Genomic DNA, 19,996 nt, shown 5'->3' on the forward strand with positions numbered 1-19,996 from the left:
TATTTTGTGCTGACGCCAAAATATCATCTGGAGATCAATTAGAATACGCTATGTCAACAATTTGCTCGATATCGAGGCTCCAATGAGCTCGATTTTCCTCCTACTCGGTACTGAGTAGTACCAAACAGTATCGAGCTCGATACTGCTCAGTACTGAACTCAATACTGCTCGATACACAGTACTTCACAATATCGAGCTCGGTACTGCTCAGTATTGAACTCAATACTGCTCGGTACACAGTACTTCACAACATCGAGCTCAGTACGGTTTGGTATTGTGAAGTACCGAACATAAACTGTGTCCAGTGTCTGGACCCAATAATCTCTCGTATCATTGATGTGGCATATTCTGATTGATCTTCGAATAATGTTCTGCATCCGATCTCCGCACAGAATAATTTCTCCAGCAATGCATCCATTGGAGTTGTGTTTTGATGAAATGATTTGTTTAGTTAGAACCAAAATAAAATAAATATAACATAAAAAGAATTAATTGCATTTTTTTAAATATTTATAGTGTAAAAAACATATATGTTTTAAATATTTGAAATTATTTGAATGAGAGTAAAAAAAACGAATAAGATTTTTTTATTTAACTTATAATAAAATGAACAAAATGTAAAATAAATGATAATGAAGACTAACAGCAGCCAGTACTAGGCAACAAAATTCCAATGATGATACAGGTGTGCAAACCGAACAGAGGAACATAATTATTTTATTTTGTGATATTGTAACCTAAATTGATTATTATTTGATAAGTTACATACAAACTTTAAAGACAGAAAACTCTTAGTAGGATATGATTTAAGGCCATGATGGTTTTAGAGGGGCGAACTATGACTTTATGCTAGATCATAGCCATCCATTAGATCATCAAATGGATAATAAAATCATAAAACATTTCTAGAATTATCTTTTTGTCAAGAAGAAGCCTGAAAAAAAGTGATAATCAAGGAGCTGGTTTTGAGAAATAAGCATTCAATGAAATGTTAAAACATAGTAGAGACTGGCATTCAAGTTAGAGGAAAGAACACTATCAAACTCTTCACATTAATTCTTCTTTGATCAGTTGTACGGTGAAGACACTATCAAAATAAAAACTTGAGACTGTGTACTATCAGTTACAATAAGGTTTCTCCCACCTCCAAATGTCTCATCTTCTTCATTTCTATTTCAACACAAAGAACACTCTGTAACTGTGAAAATCAAGCAGCAGCACACCCTTATGACTGCAGCATAATTTTTCTAGTATACTAAAAAGTCGCTTTAAGGAGCAGTAAGAAAGTCGTCCCAAACGAAACTAAGTACAAAAACTAGTTTTTTATATATTGAGCGTCAAGCTTCCATTATCAGCAGATCACATCTGCCCTACATAAGGGGCAATCACCAGAGGACCGAAGCCATGGCTCCAAGCAACAAGGGTGGAACTTATGACTGCAGCATAATTTGATAAGCCAATCTCCATCCTTAAATCCTTCCAAACATATACAACATTCAGTCAGTTCTGCCATTACTCCATCTTCATGTTTTTCTTCAGAGCTCCTGAAAGTTTCTCGTTTCATGGCACAGAAATCGTCCCAACGAAGTGCTGGAATTTTCTTCTTGTTTGATATGGCTAATTCGCTATTCAGAACGCTCGAGTTAGGACTCAGGTTTGCATTATTAATATCAAAACCATCAACAAGTGCTGATTCATCATTTGGGGATCTTTGCCTGTGCAGATATAGTAAATAGTCAGCTTGCAATTCTTGAATTATAGGTTTATTGAAGTGATTATATATTTTGGAGATTGGGAAGATACCTGTTATCTGTAAGCGAAACGCTTTGAAGTCTTTCTAAAAGCCTTTTTCTTGCCTGTTCTACGGCGCAGGGAAGCTGGTCATTTCTAGTTAGTCCCAGGTGAGTTAGCATGGTATTAGAAACTCCTCCATTACTGCTGTTGCCACTGCCATTGCGACTTGATCTTCTTCCTAGTTCACGTTCCTGAAGCATTTTTTTTACACATTTAATGTAGAAGTTTACAAGATGCAGATGATCATCTCTTCTTGTCAGTACTAAGAATATAGGTTTAACTGCAAAACTCTACCAAGAATTTCTATGTTTGATCAATGATTTTTTATGAAATTTGACCATCACACCGGGAAGTGCCTCTGAAGACTGCGCCTCCTATGGCTAGCATAAAATAATTAACAAAGCTAAACGTGAACTGACTCGGGAGACTAGTGGGTGTAGAAACTATTTTTGGAAATTTCAAATAGGAAAACTCTTGAACCGATAAAGAAGATATTATCTGAATCTTAAGGAGTGCGAGGGCTCCTTGAGGACATGGCAAAGCAGCCACTAATCGCCAGATGAAAGAGATATATTTTTCTCCATGCCTGTGTAAAGATATTAGTGTAAGGCCATGACAAAAAACATGGTCAATCTACCACATCCTTTCATGCGCCGAAAAAGGAAACTCGAGGGTTGCTAAACTAGCACTTGTTATAGAGAAATTATTAGATGTGGATAGCACCATGTGGATATTTATAAAACAGCCAATTACAAAGCAGCACAATAGTTCAGGTTCGTACATGCTACTCCTTTGGACGGGCTTCCAGTTCTTCCTAGAGTGTCAGATGTTCGACACTTGGAGCTTCCGTCCTCTACTAATCTCGAGGTAGCCTCAACGGTTTGGGCCTTTCTCCTTCATACTGGGACAGGCTCTCGTTTCTGCATAGCTCCTATAGATGCTACTACAGGGATTGCACACTTACGGCTGTCTTGGATCCGGCATACATTTTCCTCTTTCTTCAAGTTAGGCATTGGAAGATATAGTAGGAGGATCAGGGGATCTAGATGACTGATATATTCTTCAGAATTGAGAGACTATGCTATAGCACATGCAGAGTCCTCTAAAGTTTGTAGTAGGAGGAAGAGTTATGAGCCTTCTGCAAAACGTGGTGACCCTAGTACCTATATTTGTGTTATTATTTTCATTTATCATTTTTCTTCCAAGCGCATATATATGCAGTGTGACAAAACTGCAGCACCGCATGGACGTAGACTTGTTTCCCCTTCTTTCGACAGGGGGCGACCAAGGAGCAGAATGTCATACGACCAGACAGGTTATACATTTCTCTCATTTGAGCATTATATATTAAATTACAACTCTATATTTTTAATATATCTTCTCTGCTTCATTTTCAGCTCCTAGACTTGCACCTGTTAATTTACCAGGCTCTCCCATCTTGGAGCAAGCTGGCGTGAACACTTCACATACCCTTTCAGGCCCATATAAGTTCCCTCCCAGTGATGAAGGTATTAATGCATGTTATTCATTTTTATCATTAATTGATTGAATAAGAGTAATTTGGCTTACTTTCACTAAGATGGTAAGTATTTTCCTGCGCTACAACCTAGTAGATTTACACCCGTTTTGTCAGCTCGTTATACCAGTTTGAGTCCAGCACAGGGTACGGGTAGCTCTTCATATATGCCGTCATCAAGTGACGTGGATATGGGACATCATTCAGGCACTGAGCATCCACCTGTCACCACTACTATTTTTGGTGATATTGGAGGAAAATATTCCTTATATGCCCTATTTATTCATTGGCATTCATTTATTATTATTTCTCTCTCTCTTCACATCTCTTTCATATATATGCGGGCGATTGGCCAGCATCTCTTCAGTTTGTAAATAGCACTACTGGCGATGCTAGTGGACTTGGTGTGGAGATGATAACTTCGTCTCCGACCCTTTCATATTCTACTTGGGTGATTGTCGGTGACTCGTCAGGAGTATTTTTGTAAGATGCTCAGCTTACTCATAGTGGCTCTACCCAGTTACTACCTGGGAGCGATGCTAATGATATTGTGACAGAATTGATTACCTATCCTTCCTCGACTCAGGTGATCTCAAGTTGTTCATCAGAGGATTCTCACCGAGTGTTAATTCTCACCTAGGTGACTATCGATATGTAGCTTTTACAGAGGACTTCCATTTCTTATGTATTATTTTATTTGCATTAGTGTATATATATATATATATATATATATTCTTTTTCTTAATGATAGCTCCTCCCTCCTTCCTGTTCTAGGTCTGGAGCTTTTATATTTCGAGTCGAGATCAGTGTTCCTGGTTTGCCACTCTTTTAGTCAGCGGTGGTCAATAAGAGTGCAATATGTTGTTGCTGCACTATGAGCTTTACTGTTGAGAGTGGACCTTAACACTCTGCATACTTGGGTAGTCTTAGCTCAGCTTCCACACAAAGGCCAGTTTGCTCTAAGCTCAGCTTCCACACAAAGGCCAGTTTGCTCTGAAACCCCACTACATCCTATGGCCTCGTGACAGTATTTTGTAGACATGGGAGTTCCTCTTCCGTACTATTACATTTGGGTAGTCTTAGCTGCACTTCACTTCTCAGGAGCTATCTTACATAGTCCTTACTGATTTAGAGATTGAAGCTAGAGCTGTCTGGGATAGGATGAGGAGAGCTCTCCTTGATCTGAATTTCAGTTTATAGACCTTTCAGCATTGTAAGCATCTTTGAAGAGCAGATTGAGCTTCAAACTATATCAGCTGAGCTTAGAGCTTTGAGACAGAGGGAGCAAGCTCTTATGGCAAGGCGTTAGGAGATTAGAGCAGCAGTCACTCATACTGAGGATGACTTCTCTTGGATAGCTGCCGAGGTTGAGCATTTAGAGCAGAGATTGTCTTTTTCCACTTAGGAGTTTGACTTGACACATCATCAGCTGGAGTTTGCACAAGGGTAACGAGCGATGTTGGATGACCTTTTATTCAGAGTCGGACAACAGATTAACAACATTCAGTCAGACTTTGACAACCTCTCTACCACCTCTCTGGTATGTATACATGTATTTATTTATAATTTTGAATTAAGTTTTTAGACTTTTAGTCTTTTTAATAACTCGACCCTTAGGTTTGTGAGCATAAAGTATTGAACTATCATAGCTAGGACATTTAGCTAGTAAGCACTTTCACACATAATTTCCTTTTACTTTGCAAATGAGTATATGTGGAATTACACCTTTTTTTGCAAGATTACAAAAATTTATCTCGTATTTTACAGGGATAAATGATTAATGCCTCTTGCTTTACAGGATGACATATAGGTTGTCTTCTAGAATATATAAAAATTATCTTCTTTATATATATATATATATATAAATATATATATATATATATATATATAAATTGCCTCCTGTATTGCAAGAGAAATTTTCAACATAACATCTTGTCAATTGAGAGGTTATGATATTTCTTTAGATATTGGATATTAATTGGTGTCATAAGCCTTTGACCATAAATGTCTATAAGTTGGTAGGCTCCTCCATATACATTTTTCGATAATGAAGGTCATATTGGATAAAATTTACCATTGATGTGACGGTGGGGAATTATAGGCCTTTTACGAACTAGTGCAAGTTTGCCTTCTTAAAAGCTCATAGGACGGACCATTCGATTGTGAGCCTTAGTCATTCGTGCTTTATTAATTTCTAAATTTTGATGGGCTTAAAGTCTAATTTCATCTAAATCTTCAAGTTTTTACAATCGTATAGTTAATTTATGGTTAAGAGCATTGTTAATGAATTCATAGTTAATAAACAATTTATGTTGTTAAGAGCATTGTTGTATTGATTGGTTAGTCAAACGATGCAAACAGGTGGACGGGAAGGAAAGAGCACAAGTAGGAGAGAATGTGCAGTTTAACTCGTGTGTTGCATGTGATAGAGCATTGTAGATTGCATGAACAAGATGCATGCAAAATAATTTGCAAGCGCATATCATGATGAGTTACAAGGATTGTAATTAGGATGCAATGCTTAAACAACACTGTTGGGATGTGATTGAATACTTGACCAAGGTAATTGACTGATGAGGTTAGATGCAATGAGCACAAAGACAAGGCTAGTGAAAAAAGTGAAATAACAAGAGACATCAATGTTGAACAAATAGAGGAACAACATTCACTTGTAACAATCACAATCAAGAAAAAGATCATGTGTAGAGATCACAATCTAGAAATGAAGATTGCAATATTGATTGTGATAATCGGGATCAATGCTTGCATAAAGCAACAACAAATGAGGATTCACTGGGCTTTGATACCAATTAACAGAGACATAAGGAAACAAAAAGGGGAATTAGGAATTAAGAGTGGGACAACAACTCAGATGCAAGCAACTCATCACTATTTTAGAAATAGAGTTACAAAATATAAAATACTGAAATCAAATCCAATCCTTAATCAAATTCAAATCAAAAGATTATCCTAAACTATACTTTATTCTAATAATTTCAAAATAAATAAATAAAACCCTAATAAATTAAAATAATCTCTAAAATATTATAAATAAATGAAACATAATTCCTTGTAATGCATCAAGGATGTGATATAAACAGAAGGGTGTAAGAGAGCAAGAAAGAAAGCGAAGAGATAGATTGGAAGAGAAATGTGAAGGAGTGATTGAAAGCGAAAGAGAAAAAAGAGGAAGAGATTTGGAGGCAATAATCATTCAATTCACAAAAAAAATCGAATAACAACCATGGCAACCTATTTATAAAATAAATTTCATAACTCAAATGCCTAAAACACCCATAAAAATTTAATACTGCCCATGCTAAATATAGCACAGAAAGTGATATTAAAACAACAATTAAAAGTGACAACTAAGACATGAAAGCTAATACATCAAGATAAATAAATAAAATAACAATGCAACCTTCAATCAGATTAAGCAGGGATAAAATCCATTAACTCCACTAACACCCACCATCACCTTATCCATATTCTCAAATCTAATAGGCTGTCTTCCCTGTCATTGTGTGATTCACAAACCTACTGTCATTACATGGGTTTATGAAGATGATGTTGCATGTTTGGAGGCAATCTGCCTTCCTCCCTAATGTAAGACTCACTAAGACCTCTTCAGGAAAAAGGTTTCTAATGATGTACTGAACACATACAAACTCAAAATTCACAGCTCGTAAACTATCAAATCAAACAAATGTCAAGCATTTTATGAAAAATTTAAAAACTAATTAAATTCGCAAAAATAATATTTTAATGTTTGAATAATAAAAATTAACATAAAAAATTAGGATAATGAAATTTTGCATGTTCAAAAAAACTTGTAATAAAAAATCAAATTATATTACTTTTGGCTAAATCCACTCACGCAAATCAATAATTAAAAATTATAAATATAGAAAAAATAGGAAAAAACCACTAAAATAAAAATATAGGCCTCATGCTACTACAATGAGATAGCTTCCTCTATAAAAATTTAGCCACTAATTGCAATAGGTAATAAAAATTCGCATTCAAACAACTTTCAAGTACGATGAGGAAACAAAATAACCCTGCAGAAATATTATTGAAATTATTTATTTACATACCTAAGAGGCTAAGATGCCCCATATTTTTATAATAGAAAAACATATCAACTAAAGAAAATTGTCAAGAAAAAGTTAGTCACAAGATCAAACAAAGATAGAAGATTCATGTGCGATCACACCTCAACAAACACAATAACCACACTTAGATATAAAGGAATCACGAACAAACAACCGTCAAATAAAATGCCAGTTACTCGAGAAAAAGTGACAGTGGAACCATGTGATAAGGATCACACAAGCAATGCATGAAAGACTATTATACAGGATCACGAGATATTAAACAAAAACCATTTAGAGAACTAAACAATACATAAGTAGGAGTCATAATCGAGTAGTGTTTATCTCATTTTTGAAACAAGGTTCGCAATCTTCACTGACTCATTTTTAGAGTCTAGTCGAGCTAAATCAGCCTTTCAAGTCAATTGCACCAAATTGTAGCAAAGTTACCTAATCGACTCAAATAAAATTGAGTTTAATTGAGTCGGGTTTAATAGAATTTAAATCAACTCGATTCAGCCTTTCTCAAATATGAGCTGCACTTAGCTTCAATTGGACATCCAAATCTTCCCAAATCAAAAAGATATTGATCCAATAACTGAAATTAAATGGTAGTGCGCTGCAATCCACTTTTTCCCATGAGCCCCTGTTGTCCTCAGTATTGGTGAGCACTCAACGGTAGATCAAATCCATCTAGGCCGTCGGATTAAAGATATGTGTAGGAGAGACATTTGGCTTCGATCCTTGTGACATGGGGGTGTGTGACTCTTCTAGAAATGAGAGGGAGGGTGGTGGGGTTCGTTCTTCTTCTTCAGAGAAACTAAGAGAGGAGAGTGAGGCATTAAACAAAGAAGTTCAGCCATTCTAGAGAAAAACATGAGTGGCAAGCTGGTTTCTGACTTCATTTTCTTCCAGAGAATCAAGCGAGAAAAGGAGGGTAATCTACGTGCACATGGAGCTCAGCGGGTAGAGTTTCTTCTCCTTCCTTCTTGGCTTTTGAGAAATTTGGAGGGGGGCAGGACTAGGAAGTGCTATCCTTTGATTACTTGTACCGAGTTTTTCAAAGTCAGGAGAGGCATAGAACCCCTCCTACCTCCATTTCTTCCACAAAAGTGAAGTGGCTTCGAGTTTTTTAATGGGTGAAACAAGCTGGAGATCATATATAACTGATTTTGGCTATTTGATCTGGTCAAGTCGAAGCTTAGTCTATTGTTTTACACTTTCCACTTCATCAAATACCAATTCCGACGAGTTAGTGATGGTGATGGCATCCAAAGCAAATCAAATAGCAACTTCTTCCTTATTTCAGCTGCTCTAGTTTCTTCCAAACGAGAGTAATAAGGCCGGAATCCACTGAACTTGTTTCGATGAAGTAAGATAATTACAACTTAGAAGATTAGGTCTCTGAGCCAACGTTTGAATGTGCGCGACGATACTCCTAGTTCATAGTTTTCTTTTGTTAATGCTAGCCAACCAAACATGCACACTCACCATGCATGGATAAGTAGAGAATTGAGAGGTTGAGTTCATTTTCTTTTTTCTTTTTCTTTTTTTTACTTATCTCGGTATACACTGATAGGATAGAAATTCAAAAGTTTCAATTTGCTTTCAACTATTTCACACCCTTGAATGTAATGGAATTGAGATCCTTCAATATTTAGGATTTTACTTGTATCTCAACTTTCAATTCAAATAATTGCAAATGCACATAAGCTAATAAACTTACTCTTTAAATGAAAATTCAAATCAAACATGCATTAAGTGTTGCAATCAAAACAAACCAAAATTTGAGGTAACTACATTAAGATGAACTTGCCGATATAATAAATTTAAATCAAGTATAAATTTTAAATGAAATACATATATTGCAATGAAATTAATTATATTAAATTGAGTCAACTAATGCAATGTACCTCAATCAAATATGAACTTCAAGTGGAAATTTAGATGAAACATGCACATTATAATCAAATTGAAATTCAAACCAATTCTATTGAAGTTGAATAAACTGATTTATAAGCAAGTTGAACATGAGTTCAAAATCAAATTAAATAAGTAAAACTAGCAAACATCAAACCTTCCAGATTCAAATTAAATAAAATTAATCATACTAAGTTAAATAAATCAATAAAGACATGCTAGATTCAATTCATAAATCAAATTAAAACACATAATAAATATAAGTCATTAACCAAGTTAAATCAAGCAACACATTATAAATAAAATTACACACATCTGAATCAAGCAACATTAACCAAGTTAAATCAAACTAAAATGTAAGCCAATCATATTAGATTGAACTAAGTAATATGATGCAATAAATCAAACATGAATACAACAACAACAACATCAAGCCTTTGTCCCACTACGTTGGGAATCCTTTTTCACCATTGTGTCCGGTTAAAAGTCAAATTCTAATTTAAATCTAATAAAGAAAGATCATTTCTAATATTTTCTAACCAAGTCTTTTTAGGTCTACCTCTACCTTTCTTAACATAAGTCAAATCTAATACCTCAACTTTTCTAACCGGGTCATCGAAAGGCCTCTGTTTAATGTGACTAAACCATCTAAGGCGACTCTCTCTTATCTTCTTCCACTGGAGCTACTCCAACCTTTTCACGTATATGCTCATTTTGTATCCTATCTCTAAGGGTCAAGCCACTCGTCCACCTAAGCATCCTCATCTCTGCAACACTTAACTTAATATTATGCTTCTCTTTTAATGGCCAAAATTCGGCACCATAAAGCATTACAGGTCTCACCACCATCTTATAGAATTTTTCCTTAAGTTTGAGAGGGGATTTTCTATTGCACAATAAGCCCGATGCATTCATCCACTTCAACCATCCAACTTGAATTCTACTGATAATATCCCCATCAATTTCACCATCACTTTGAATTCTACTGATAATATCCCCATCAAAGCATGATATAATATTTAATATCTTCAATAACAACAGGAGACGACCCACATACATTCCTGCAATGAAGGATATAAATTTACATGGCCCCTTGCATTGCACTCGATATACACCTGCCTGTAATACAAAAGGCAATTTATATATATCATCCTGCAAGGCAGTGGATATCTTTTACACCCTCATGTAATACAAGAGGCAATTTATAAATATCATCCTGCAAGGCTGAAGATACCTTTAATATCCTCCTGTAATACATGAGGCAATTTATATATATCTTCTTGCAATGCGGGAGAATATCTGTAACATCCTCCTGTAATATAAGAGGTAATTTTTATATACATTTCCCCCCTTATAATGTAGGGTACCAACAATACACCTTCTTGTAATAAAAGAGGCAATTTTTATATAATCCTGCAATACAGGAGACAACCTATATGTCATCCCGTAAAGAAAGAGGTATTAATCGCTTATCCCAATAAATTAGGAGATAAATTTTTGTATATTCTTGCAAAGCAATGTATAAATTCATATATACTCTTTTACAAAGTGAAATGAAATTATGTGTGAAAGTGTTTACTAGCTAAATATCTAGCTATGATAACCTAATACTTTATGCTCACAATCCTATGGGTTGAGATACGGAAAATACTAAAAGTCTATAAATTTAATTTAAAATTATAAAAAAATACATGTATATGTACCACAGAGGTGGTAGAGAGTCTGTCAAAGTCTGAACTGGATGTTGTTGATATGTCGTCTGACTCTGAATAAACAATCATGCAACAATGCTAGTTACCCCTGTGCAAACTCTAGCTAATGATGTGTCAAGTCAAACTCCTCAGTGAAAAAGTACAAACTATGCTCCAAATGCTCAACCTCGATAGTTATCCAAGAGAAGTCCTTATTACGAGTGGTTGCTGTTCTAATCTCTTGATGCCTCACCTGAAAGAGTCTAATCTCTCTGTTTCAAAGCTTTAAGCTCAGCTGATATACTCAGAAGCTCAAGCTACTCTTTAGAAATGTCTCGCTAATAATATTTTAAGGTCTGTAAATCGAAATCCAGATCAATGCGAGCTCTCCTCATCCTATCCCAGTCAACTCTGACTTCAATCTCTAAATCAACAAAAACTATGTAAGACAGCTCCTAAGAAGTGAAGTGCATTTGAAACAATGCAAACTCAACAGTATGGTAGAGTAACTCCCATGTCTGTAAAATACAGTCACAAAAACCACATGATGCGGCGACGTCTAAGAGCAAACTGGTCTTTGTGTGAAAGTTGAACAAGTTTGGTAAAGCGTCGAGGTCTACTCTCAACAGCAAAGCTCGTAGTGCAACAACAACATACTGCACTCCTCTTGACCACCGCTGACTAAAAGAGCGACGGGCCCGAAACACTAATCTCGACTCGAAATATAAAAGCTCCAGACCGAGAACATGAAAGAGGGATAAGCTATCATTATGAAGAAGAAAATATATATATAATAGAATTTGCTAATATAAATATGATAATACATAAGAAGTGGAAGTCCTCTGTAAAAGCTGTAGATCGGTAGTCACCTAGGTGAGAAGTAACACTTAGCGAGGATCCACCTGAAGAAAACTTGGGATCACCTGAGTCGAGGAAGGACGGGTAATAAGTTCCATCATAATATCATCAGCATCGCTCCCTGTAGTAACTGGGTAGAGCCACTATGAGTAAATTGAGCATCTAATGAAAATCCTCCTGAAGGGCCACCGACGACCACCCAAGTGGAATCTGAAAGGATCATAGACGAAGCAATCAGATCCACGCCAAGTCCACTAGCATCACCGGTAGTGTCATTTACAAACTGAAGATATATATATATATATAAGAAATATATATATATATATATATATATCTTCAGTTTGCTAGCTCTCCAGAAAATTTCTGCAGCATTTAGAGAGCTTTAGGTAACCCTAACCTAGTGTTTAGGTTTTGTCCACATCCTAAACACTTAGGCAACTTCCCCAACTGTTGTAGTTTGATGTCCAAACAAAATTTTGCATTGTTTGGTAGCATTTAAGTGAGTCTAAGCTTTGATTTGGGTGTTTTCCAAGCCTTAGCAACCTCCCTAAACACCTAGTGACTTAAACCACTAGTGTAGCTTGCTGTCCAAACCGTTCTTGCACCATCTAGTGACCTTTAGGTGAGTCTGGTTAAGTGTTTAGGTGTTGTCCTCGACCCCAACAACCAAATGCCTAGATCACTTAAATCCTTCTTGTAGCTTGCTATCCAGTATTTTTCTACACCATATAGCAGGTCGTAATGGTGTTTTCTCCTTGTGGAGTGTTGTTCATTACACCCAATCTTCATTAGGTTTCACTTAGTGCTTCCCCATGGACCCGATAGGGATTCAAAAGAAGTTAGATGACCTAGTTAATCCAGTGGGCTCTATGACTAAAACTATGAAGGAGAAACATGTTGACTCTCCCCACTCTAAATACATGCCCCACTCTGCTTATCAACCTAGACCTAAGCCTAAGCCTCAACGATCTCACTTAGAGTCACATTACAGTCTACCCACCTTTGATGGTTCCTCGGACCCTTACTACTTTAGGGAATGGGTTAGACAATTAGAGGACTATTTTGAATCACATGATATCTCTAAGTCCCGCCAGTTTAGTATTGCTAAGTCTCACCTGAATGGTAGTGCTCACCAATTTTGGATGAGGTTGGAAGATCATAAAGAATCTCGTGGTAAATACCCTACTTACGATTGGAAAGACATGAGACGAGAACTAGGATTAAAATATATTTCCCCTACTTGTGGCCAACCACCTGATTTTAAGATTAGGTCACCACGTGTTCATCAAACTTTAGGGTACAACATTCTCAAGACCCCAACACGTGAAAGTCAGTCCTACCCACCTGCTATACTCCAATCTGATATCATGACTCCTAGTCCTCACCGAGCAACAGTTACTCATCTCCCTACCTCTGTGGTTACCCCTAAACCTGTCCGACATACCACTCCCACTCAGGAACCTAACCAGGGAGTGACCCCAACACCTAGTGACTTTCATCTAGAACACCACCATACTTCTTTTGTTGGGACAAACCGTGGACATTATTATGGTCGAGACCACCTATCTTCTAGTAACATCAGGGTTGCTGCCCCACCCGGTAGGTCTTCACTTAGCCTTGATGGCTAACCCTTTATTGGGTCTTTTGTTGGATCAATCCAATATGACTCCCCACTTGGACCGACTTATAGCCATCTCAATCAACCTTTAGCATCCCCAGCCCTTGACCCTGCAAGTGCAATTTTAATAAAGAAATACATTAAAAAGAAAAGGTCCCATGAACCTGAGACTAAGTGCATCCATTTCATGGATGCTAATGATATCACTGATAACGAAGAATTCTTTGAGGATGAGACTGAAGTGATTACATTAGACTCCCTACATGATTTAAATCCTAATTTAGGAGATTTAGAACCTTTAAACCTTGATACCTTAGCCCTTCCTAATCCTTGTCTCCTCAAGGGTATCCCTTTGAATAAGATTTGCCTGGATGATATTAAGTTGATCTCGAAAGAAACTGATCTAACCTTGAACACATTGAAACTAAATTCGGAAGATTTTGATTTAATTAAATCTCCTACTGAGATAACTCCGAATAATTCTGATTCAATTTTAAATAAGTATGATGGCGATGTGGATAATCTCGAGTTGGAAGTGGGTTAATTGAATTTACCACCTGAGTTAAACCCTTATTTAATTGACCCCGAATCCATTGACCTTAGGGTTATGACCAAAAAAGATCCTATTAAGAATAGTAATATGAGTTCGGAAGACAGTAATTTAAATTTGAAAGGTTCAGAGCCTAAGTTTAACAATGAACCTCCTTGTGTTTTATTAGAGTCTATTGCAGGAGTTAACCATCTAGATTTACATTTGAAATTGCGTGTCTTTTTTTATTAGACTTACCTCCCCATTCCTCATACCAACTTTAATGCTAGAGAGAGTATTTGCCTATACTTTCATGTCACCTCTCTGATTGTTGTGCCCACTTTTGTTTTAGGCAGTCTACCCAATCTTTTGAGTCCTACACGTACTCGTGGCTCTTTGGGCTATCCCCTTAAGGATGTGAGTCAGGACCCATCATCTTATCTTGTTCCTGATTCATTCATTTTGTCTGCTATATTCTTGTCCTACCTTGTTAAGGACCATCTCTCTCCTAGTTGGATGAATTTGTCAAATTACACTGCTGCCCATAGGAGACTATCTACGACCCTAGTTGAAAATTCCTATAGACATGCCCTTGTAGCTAAGAATGTCTTCATTGCTCCTCCTACACCAATTCCCTTAGACATGAACACTTTATATCCCCTCATTTTGTGATTGACCCATCGTTATCCCTATTTATGTGTGCTTGTGAGTCTGTATGATTGTATGTCTATTTTCTGTCGAGTTTGTCTCTGTTTAAAGCTTTGGTGTAAGCCCACAAGTCTTGTCATTCAGCATGCATACCGAGTCTGTCGCATCAGCATTTGCATCTCACCTATAGGAATTGAATAAAGAAATTTATAAAAAAATTGAATAAAGTAATGCTAATTATAAACTCAATGCGGATCTTAAGAGAATATTCAAGGAATTTAAGGTTAGAGATTCTGTAATGGTTCGGATCCGTTTGGAGCGATTCCCACAATGGGTTGTTAAGAAGTTACATGCTAGAAGCGCATGACCTTTTAAGATTATCTCAAAAATAAATGATAATGCTTATATATTATATCTTTCTGAAGGTCTTAATATTAATCCTGCATTTAACATCAAAGATCTTGTAACCTTTGAGGGACCAGAGTTTAACCCCACTAATCCACTAAATCATAAGCCTTGTGAGTCCATACCTAGTGAGAACCTCAGCCTACCCCCGCTCCCAAATATATCCACCTCACCCAATACGGACAAGATCAAAGCAATACTTAGCGATGAAATCATCTCCACCAAAGGTGGGGAGCACCGAAGGTACTTAGTTCAATGGAAAGAGAAACCAGAGACCAAGAATATGTGGATTGATCGTGTTAAGCTTCAGATATTGGATCCTGACCTCCTAGAGCTATACTAGAGCACTCTTGATGCTTACTTGACAAGGTCGAGTAATCTCCCACCTGGGGAGAATGATGAGAACATCAGTAGGAGATTCCGGAATGTCTATCATCGGAAGCAGCGCGGAGCAACGGCCTTGATCAGAAGTTTTTATTTTTTATTTTGTATTAGTGTTTCTTTAATTAGTTGTGACAATTGTACCCTTTATTTGTTTGTGTTTGAGTTGTAGCCCCGCGGGCATTTTTGTCTTTCTTTTCTAATTGTTTGGAGACCTATATATAAGGTCCTCATCTTGTATGAGAGGAGATTATGAATATTGAAATGAAATTTAGTTTTCTTTGCTTGATCTCTAAGTGAGTTCATGAGAGGAGAGACCCTAGGTGGGTGAGAGGAATACCCGTCAACCTTCGGTGGATTCCAAGATTCGCGACGCCATTCTTTTCTTTTCTAATTTTGCTATACTTTCATCTCCGCTCCTAGCCCATACCCGCCGGCCTTCCAGCCCCCCCCCCCCCCCACTCCCCTTCCCCCCCCCCCCCAATCCCCTTTCCTCCTCCCAAAACCTAACCCCACCCTTGTGCCACCGGCCATCAACCCACCACCCAAGGATTTTGAATTTCAAATTTCAAAATCGTCCATAATTACTTTCCTTAATTGCGTCGTCATTAATTTGAAAAGTTGCTTCATGTAGATTCAAATTCAAATTTGAATTCTAAAACTTTCCCTATTAATAACGTATATTAGGAAACCTCCTAAACCCATTAAAATTTGAAATCAATTTCATTTTTAATAACAATCCTCAATTAAATCCTTTTCGGTCCCACATATTAAATGCAAACACCTCAAATTTCCCCTCATGTGTCCGACCCCCCTCTCTAGCACATTCTCTCTCCAATTTTTGCCACCTAGACCCTCATTAAATCTCCATTAAATTGGCTGCCCCCCAATCAAGCCACCCTTATTGGAATTAATTTGAATTTCAAATTGAAGATTCAAATCCCTCCCAACCCCATGCATGCCGTTGGCCCCTCCATGGGATCTCCCTCCTCTCTCTCCTAATTAATCTCCCTCCACTTGAATTTGATTTTCAAATTCCAAATTCTTAATTCCATTTTCCTATTTTACTAAAATCTGAAACTAATTTCAGATTTTGTATTACTTTCCGTCTCCAAACCCAAGCCCTAACTCCACCAAAAGCAAGCCCCTCTTCCCTTAGCCACCCCTTCTTCATTCCCACCTCTTGGAAACCTTTTTTGCCTCATGAACTACACTCCAAGAAAGAAGAATGCCTCCCTCCATCGACAACCCCTTGACTAGTGCATGGCCGATCCGAATCGTGATTGTGGATTCCTCTACGACAATCAAAGTTTAGTGGATATTCATCAATCCACCTTCTTCAACCTCAATCCATAAGTGGATAACTCTATAGTAGATTACATCAATCACCTCTTATTCACGTTGGAGTCATCAATTGAAGAGCATCTACCATCCGGAAGTCGGCGGAACATTTGATACCCACCCACATCTTCTCCCTCTTTGGCGAACTTTCGTTGGACTACTAACATATGTGTCTTCTCAACGTTGGTGGCAACGCGTGGTTTGCTAAGATTCTTTTCTGCTAACCCTATTAGACGAGCTTGAGTGAGGGAAACTCAAGGTGACTTTTCTATTTGTTAAGTATGGGATCTCTTGTTTACAATATTTAAGTTTATCTTTATGATTGAGATCATTCTCAAGTGATTGTTATTCTATCTTGTAAATGATTGCCTTTACATTATTGATGGTCTTAAGTCTAAGCATCTAATCTTGTGAAACATTAGTTTATATTGCAAAGCTTAAATCAATTTCTTTATAATCTCTAATGCAATTCCTTTTGGTTTCACATCACCTTATCAATAAGCCAATACAAATAAATACACCAACAGTATAAAGTCATCAATTTTAGAAATTGTGATTCAAGTGCAAGAACCAAGTAGGATGGAAAAATCAAATTGCAACCATATTCAATAACTATAATGTTAACTATGAATTAGAAAGCTTCATAAAGGCTATGATGGGGATAACAAAAATAAGTAATTTAATTATAAGTGACCAAATGATATTTATATGCTTCAAAAAATACACAGGGTGTGAAAGTTATTAGATTCATAAACATGAGATTCTAGGTTATGATAAGATTACAGTAATCTTAATATAGAATAAATAAATTGCTTTTATGAGCACAAACCAAGTCTATGATGCTATCCTACATCTTTGAACTCAAATTCAACCAAAGGATAAGCTTAGTTTTCAACAAAAGATAAAAGAAGACTTTAGGGCAATTTTTAAAATACATATTAAGTAATTGCAATTGGTTTTAAAATACATATGATGGTTTTTTTCCAAGTCAAATGCCCCCACCATAAATTTTGTGGAGGAAGTTTACCTATAATGTGAATTTCTCAAACTATGAATAGCTGCTAAGTAATAACATATGTTCTAATTAGTAGCAAACAAGCTCAGTACTTGAAATTCAGTAGAAAAATGAATCGAAATAATCAACTGTTTGTCAAACTCAACATATGTAAAAAAGATAAGTTTGTAAGTCAATACCAAATCAGTAATCTTTTCATCCACCTGATTTGGATAAAAGATGCTGAAGGAAACATTTTCTATCCGGCAGCATTAGCTTAGCATCTAACCAATTAATGTAGTCTGATGATGGCATTTGATTCTCATAGAATGAGCAGAAAAAATCTAAAAGACGAATCACCTTATTTTGCTCTCAGTTCTAACAATAGCACTTGTTACACATAACATATTTGCTTACTTCGAACCACAATAAAGAGGATGTAGATATTGCTCATGTAGTCTGCTTAAACATTTTGCAAAACTTAACCTAAGATAATACAAAGCAGAGTATAAAGATGCATAATGATAGAGGCATAGCAGGACAATTCATAGGCCTGCTAACTTCGTAGTAATCAAAGAGCAAAACACTGCCCTCTTCATGCAAACACCAAACATTTTGCAACAATTACAACTAAGAACAAATCAAATCAGATTTTCGCTCAAAAGTGTTCCCAAGGAGCTGTTTGGCTTCAAGTAGAATTTAAATCAACTAGGACTTCAAAAATCTTGTGAATCCAATTTGGAGGCATTAAATCCTTAACTTTTTAACATTATATATGCTCAATCCACTTAAACCCTAGTAAATTGTTTTGCATAAATTTTAAAATTTTATGATTTAAATGATGAAAAACTGGATTTAAGAAGTTGGTAGGATTTCTGTGACTAAAAAAATTGTCATGAAAGATTTAGCCTAAATCATTAAAAACTATTGCAACCAAACAGTCCCAAAAATAGAAACTAGCAAAGAACTATCACAACAAAAACATTGACAGTCACAAGTAAAAAAGGAAACAATATATTTCGTGACCCTACATATTAAATAATACCAATATCTTCACGTACCTAGAATCAAAATGCAAACAAAAATAAAAATAAGATGCTAAACTCCTGCAGGATAAAAACAAAACAAAACAAAAAACAAAACTCCCGCCTACCATATGCGAGCCGCAACTTTTGGGGTGCCGGCCACTGGAAACTCCGCCACGGGACCGCCGTGAGTGATCACCATCCTCTATTCGGTTACCGCGGCGGCTATCTCGCCCGCTGCGGCGCACATCCGGATCCCGATCGGTATGATCACTCTCGAGCGCGCCGATCGGTTCCTGATTTCTGCGATTTGGAGACCTCAATACGTACAAGAGCTGTAGAGCACTAGTCATGCAGCTAGTTCTCTCTAACTCTTCGTGACCACGCTTCAGCAGTGAGTGAGAGGGGGAGTAAAAGAGGAAGGCGACGGAGAAAGCGATGCGAAGCACAAATCGACGAAGTGGGGAGTTGGTAGCGTGGATTTTGGCATCGGAAGCAGAATGTGCGGAGAAAAGTTACTTAAAAGGCGGTTTCAAGGCCCAGATATTTCACCTAAAGCCGTTTGGGATCACTGTTAACTTCTATTTTTTAAAAATTATATTCTATTAATATTTGATATAAATATTTAAAATATTTAAAATATTTATTTTTATTTTTATTAAATATAATCGCTGGCGGGCATCAAAGATTGCCAGCAATATTATGATAAAATATTTAAATAATTTGATTTATATTTAAAATTAAAAAATTCACTTTAAATAAATATATTTTAAAAACAAAAATAAGAAATAAATGTGGGAGCCCGATAATGTGGGACCCGCCCGATGAGGATGGGAATTGGCGGGTCAGCGATAAGGATGGATAAAGCCAGTGTCGTAATTGATAAAGATCTTGAAGTTATAATAATTGTTTTAGATTAAATTTTGCTTATATTAAATACGTGCAGCACACCCAATATTTTAAAAATATTAAAGTCAATAGCAACTATTAATGTCTTTCTTAATTAGAAGAGTTGAAGCTTATTTTTTTTTTAATTATGGAGTGAAATTATTTACATAAAATGCATAAAGCTGTAGCTGAAAAAATATAAAAAAAAATTTGTTCCACCTCTAAATTTTATGATCTATAATTCTCTTAAAGCAGCTTTATTGTAAAAAATTAACATTTTTATGCTAAGAAGTT

The 19,996-nt window shown here is 36.4% G+C and overlaps 1 protein-coding gene across 1 annotated transcript; it reads right to left on the minus strand.

Moving 5' to 3' along the window:
- Window positions 1-1,020: 1,020 nt before the first annotated feature.
- LOC110116258 (probable E3 ubiquitin-protein ligase RHY1A) lies at window positions 1,021-19,314 on the minus strand. Its single transcript, XM_020849770.2, has 3 exons — window positions 18,943-19,314; window positions 1,804-1,985; window positions 1,021-1,715 (listed from the first exon to the last, which is right to left on the minus strand). Exons 1-3 carry the CDS (start codon window positions 19,165-19,167, stop codon window positions 1,352-1,354), a joined length of 771 nt encoding a protein of 256 aa, XP_020705429.1. The 5' UTR covers window positions 19,168-19,314; the 3' UTR covers window positions 1,021-1,351.
- Window positions 19,315-19,996: the final 682 nt, after the last annotated feature.

The sequence above is a fragment of the Dendrobium catenatum genome, unplaced genomic scaffold (assembly GCF_001605985.2).
Source record: "Dendrobium catenatum unplaced genomic scaffold, ASM160598v2 fragScaff_scaffold_601, whole genome shotgun sequence".
In the NCBI taxonomy this organism is placed as follows: domain Eukaryota; kingdom Viridiplantae; phylum Streptophyta; class Magnoliopsida; order Asparagales; family Orchidaceae; genus Dendrobium; species Dendrobium catenatum.

Excerpts from the sequence above, each read along its gene's own strand:
- LOC110116258 (XM_020849770.2), bottom strand. The coding sequence starts at position 19,167 with ATGACTAGTGCTCTACAGCTCTTGTACGTATTGAGGTCTCCAAATCGC. Across the intron at positions 1,986-18,942 it reads AAAGTTGCGGCTCGCATATG|GAACGTGAACTAGGAAGAAG; the intron begins GTAGGCGGGAGT and ends AAAATGCTTCAG. Across the intron at positions 1,716-1,803 it reads GTTTCGCTTACAGATAACAG|GCAAAGATCCCCAAATGATG; the intron begins GTATCTTCCCAA and ends ATATCTGCACAG.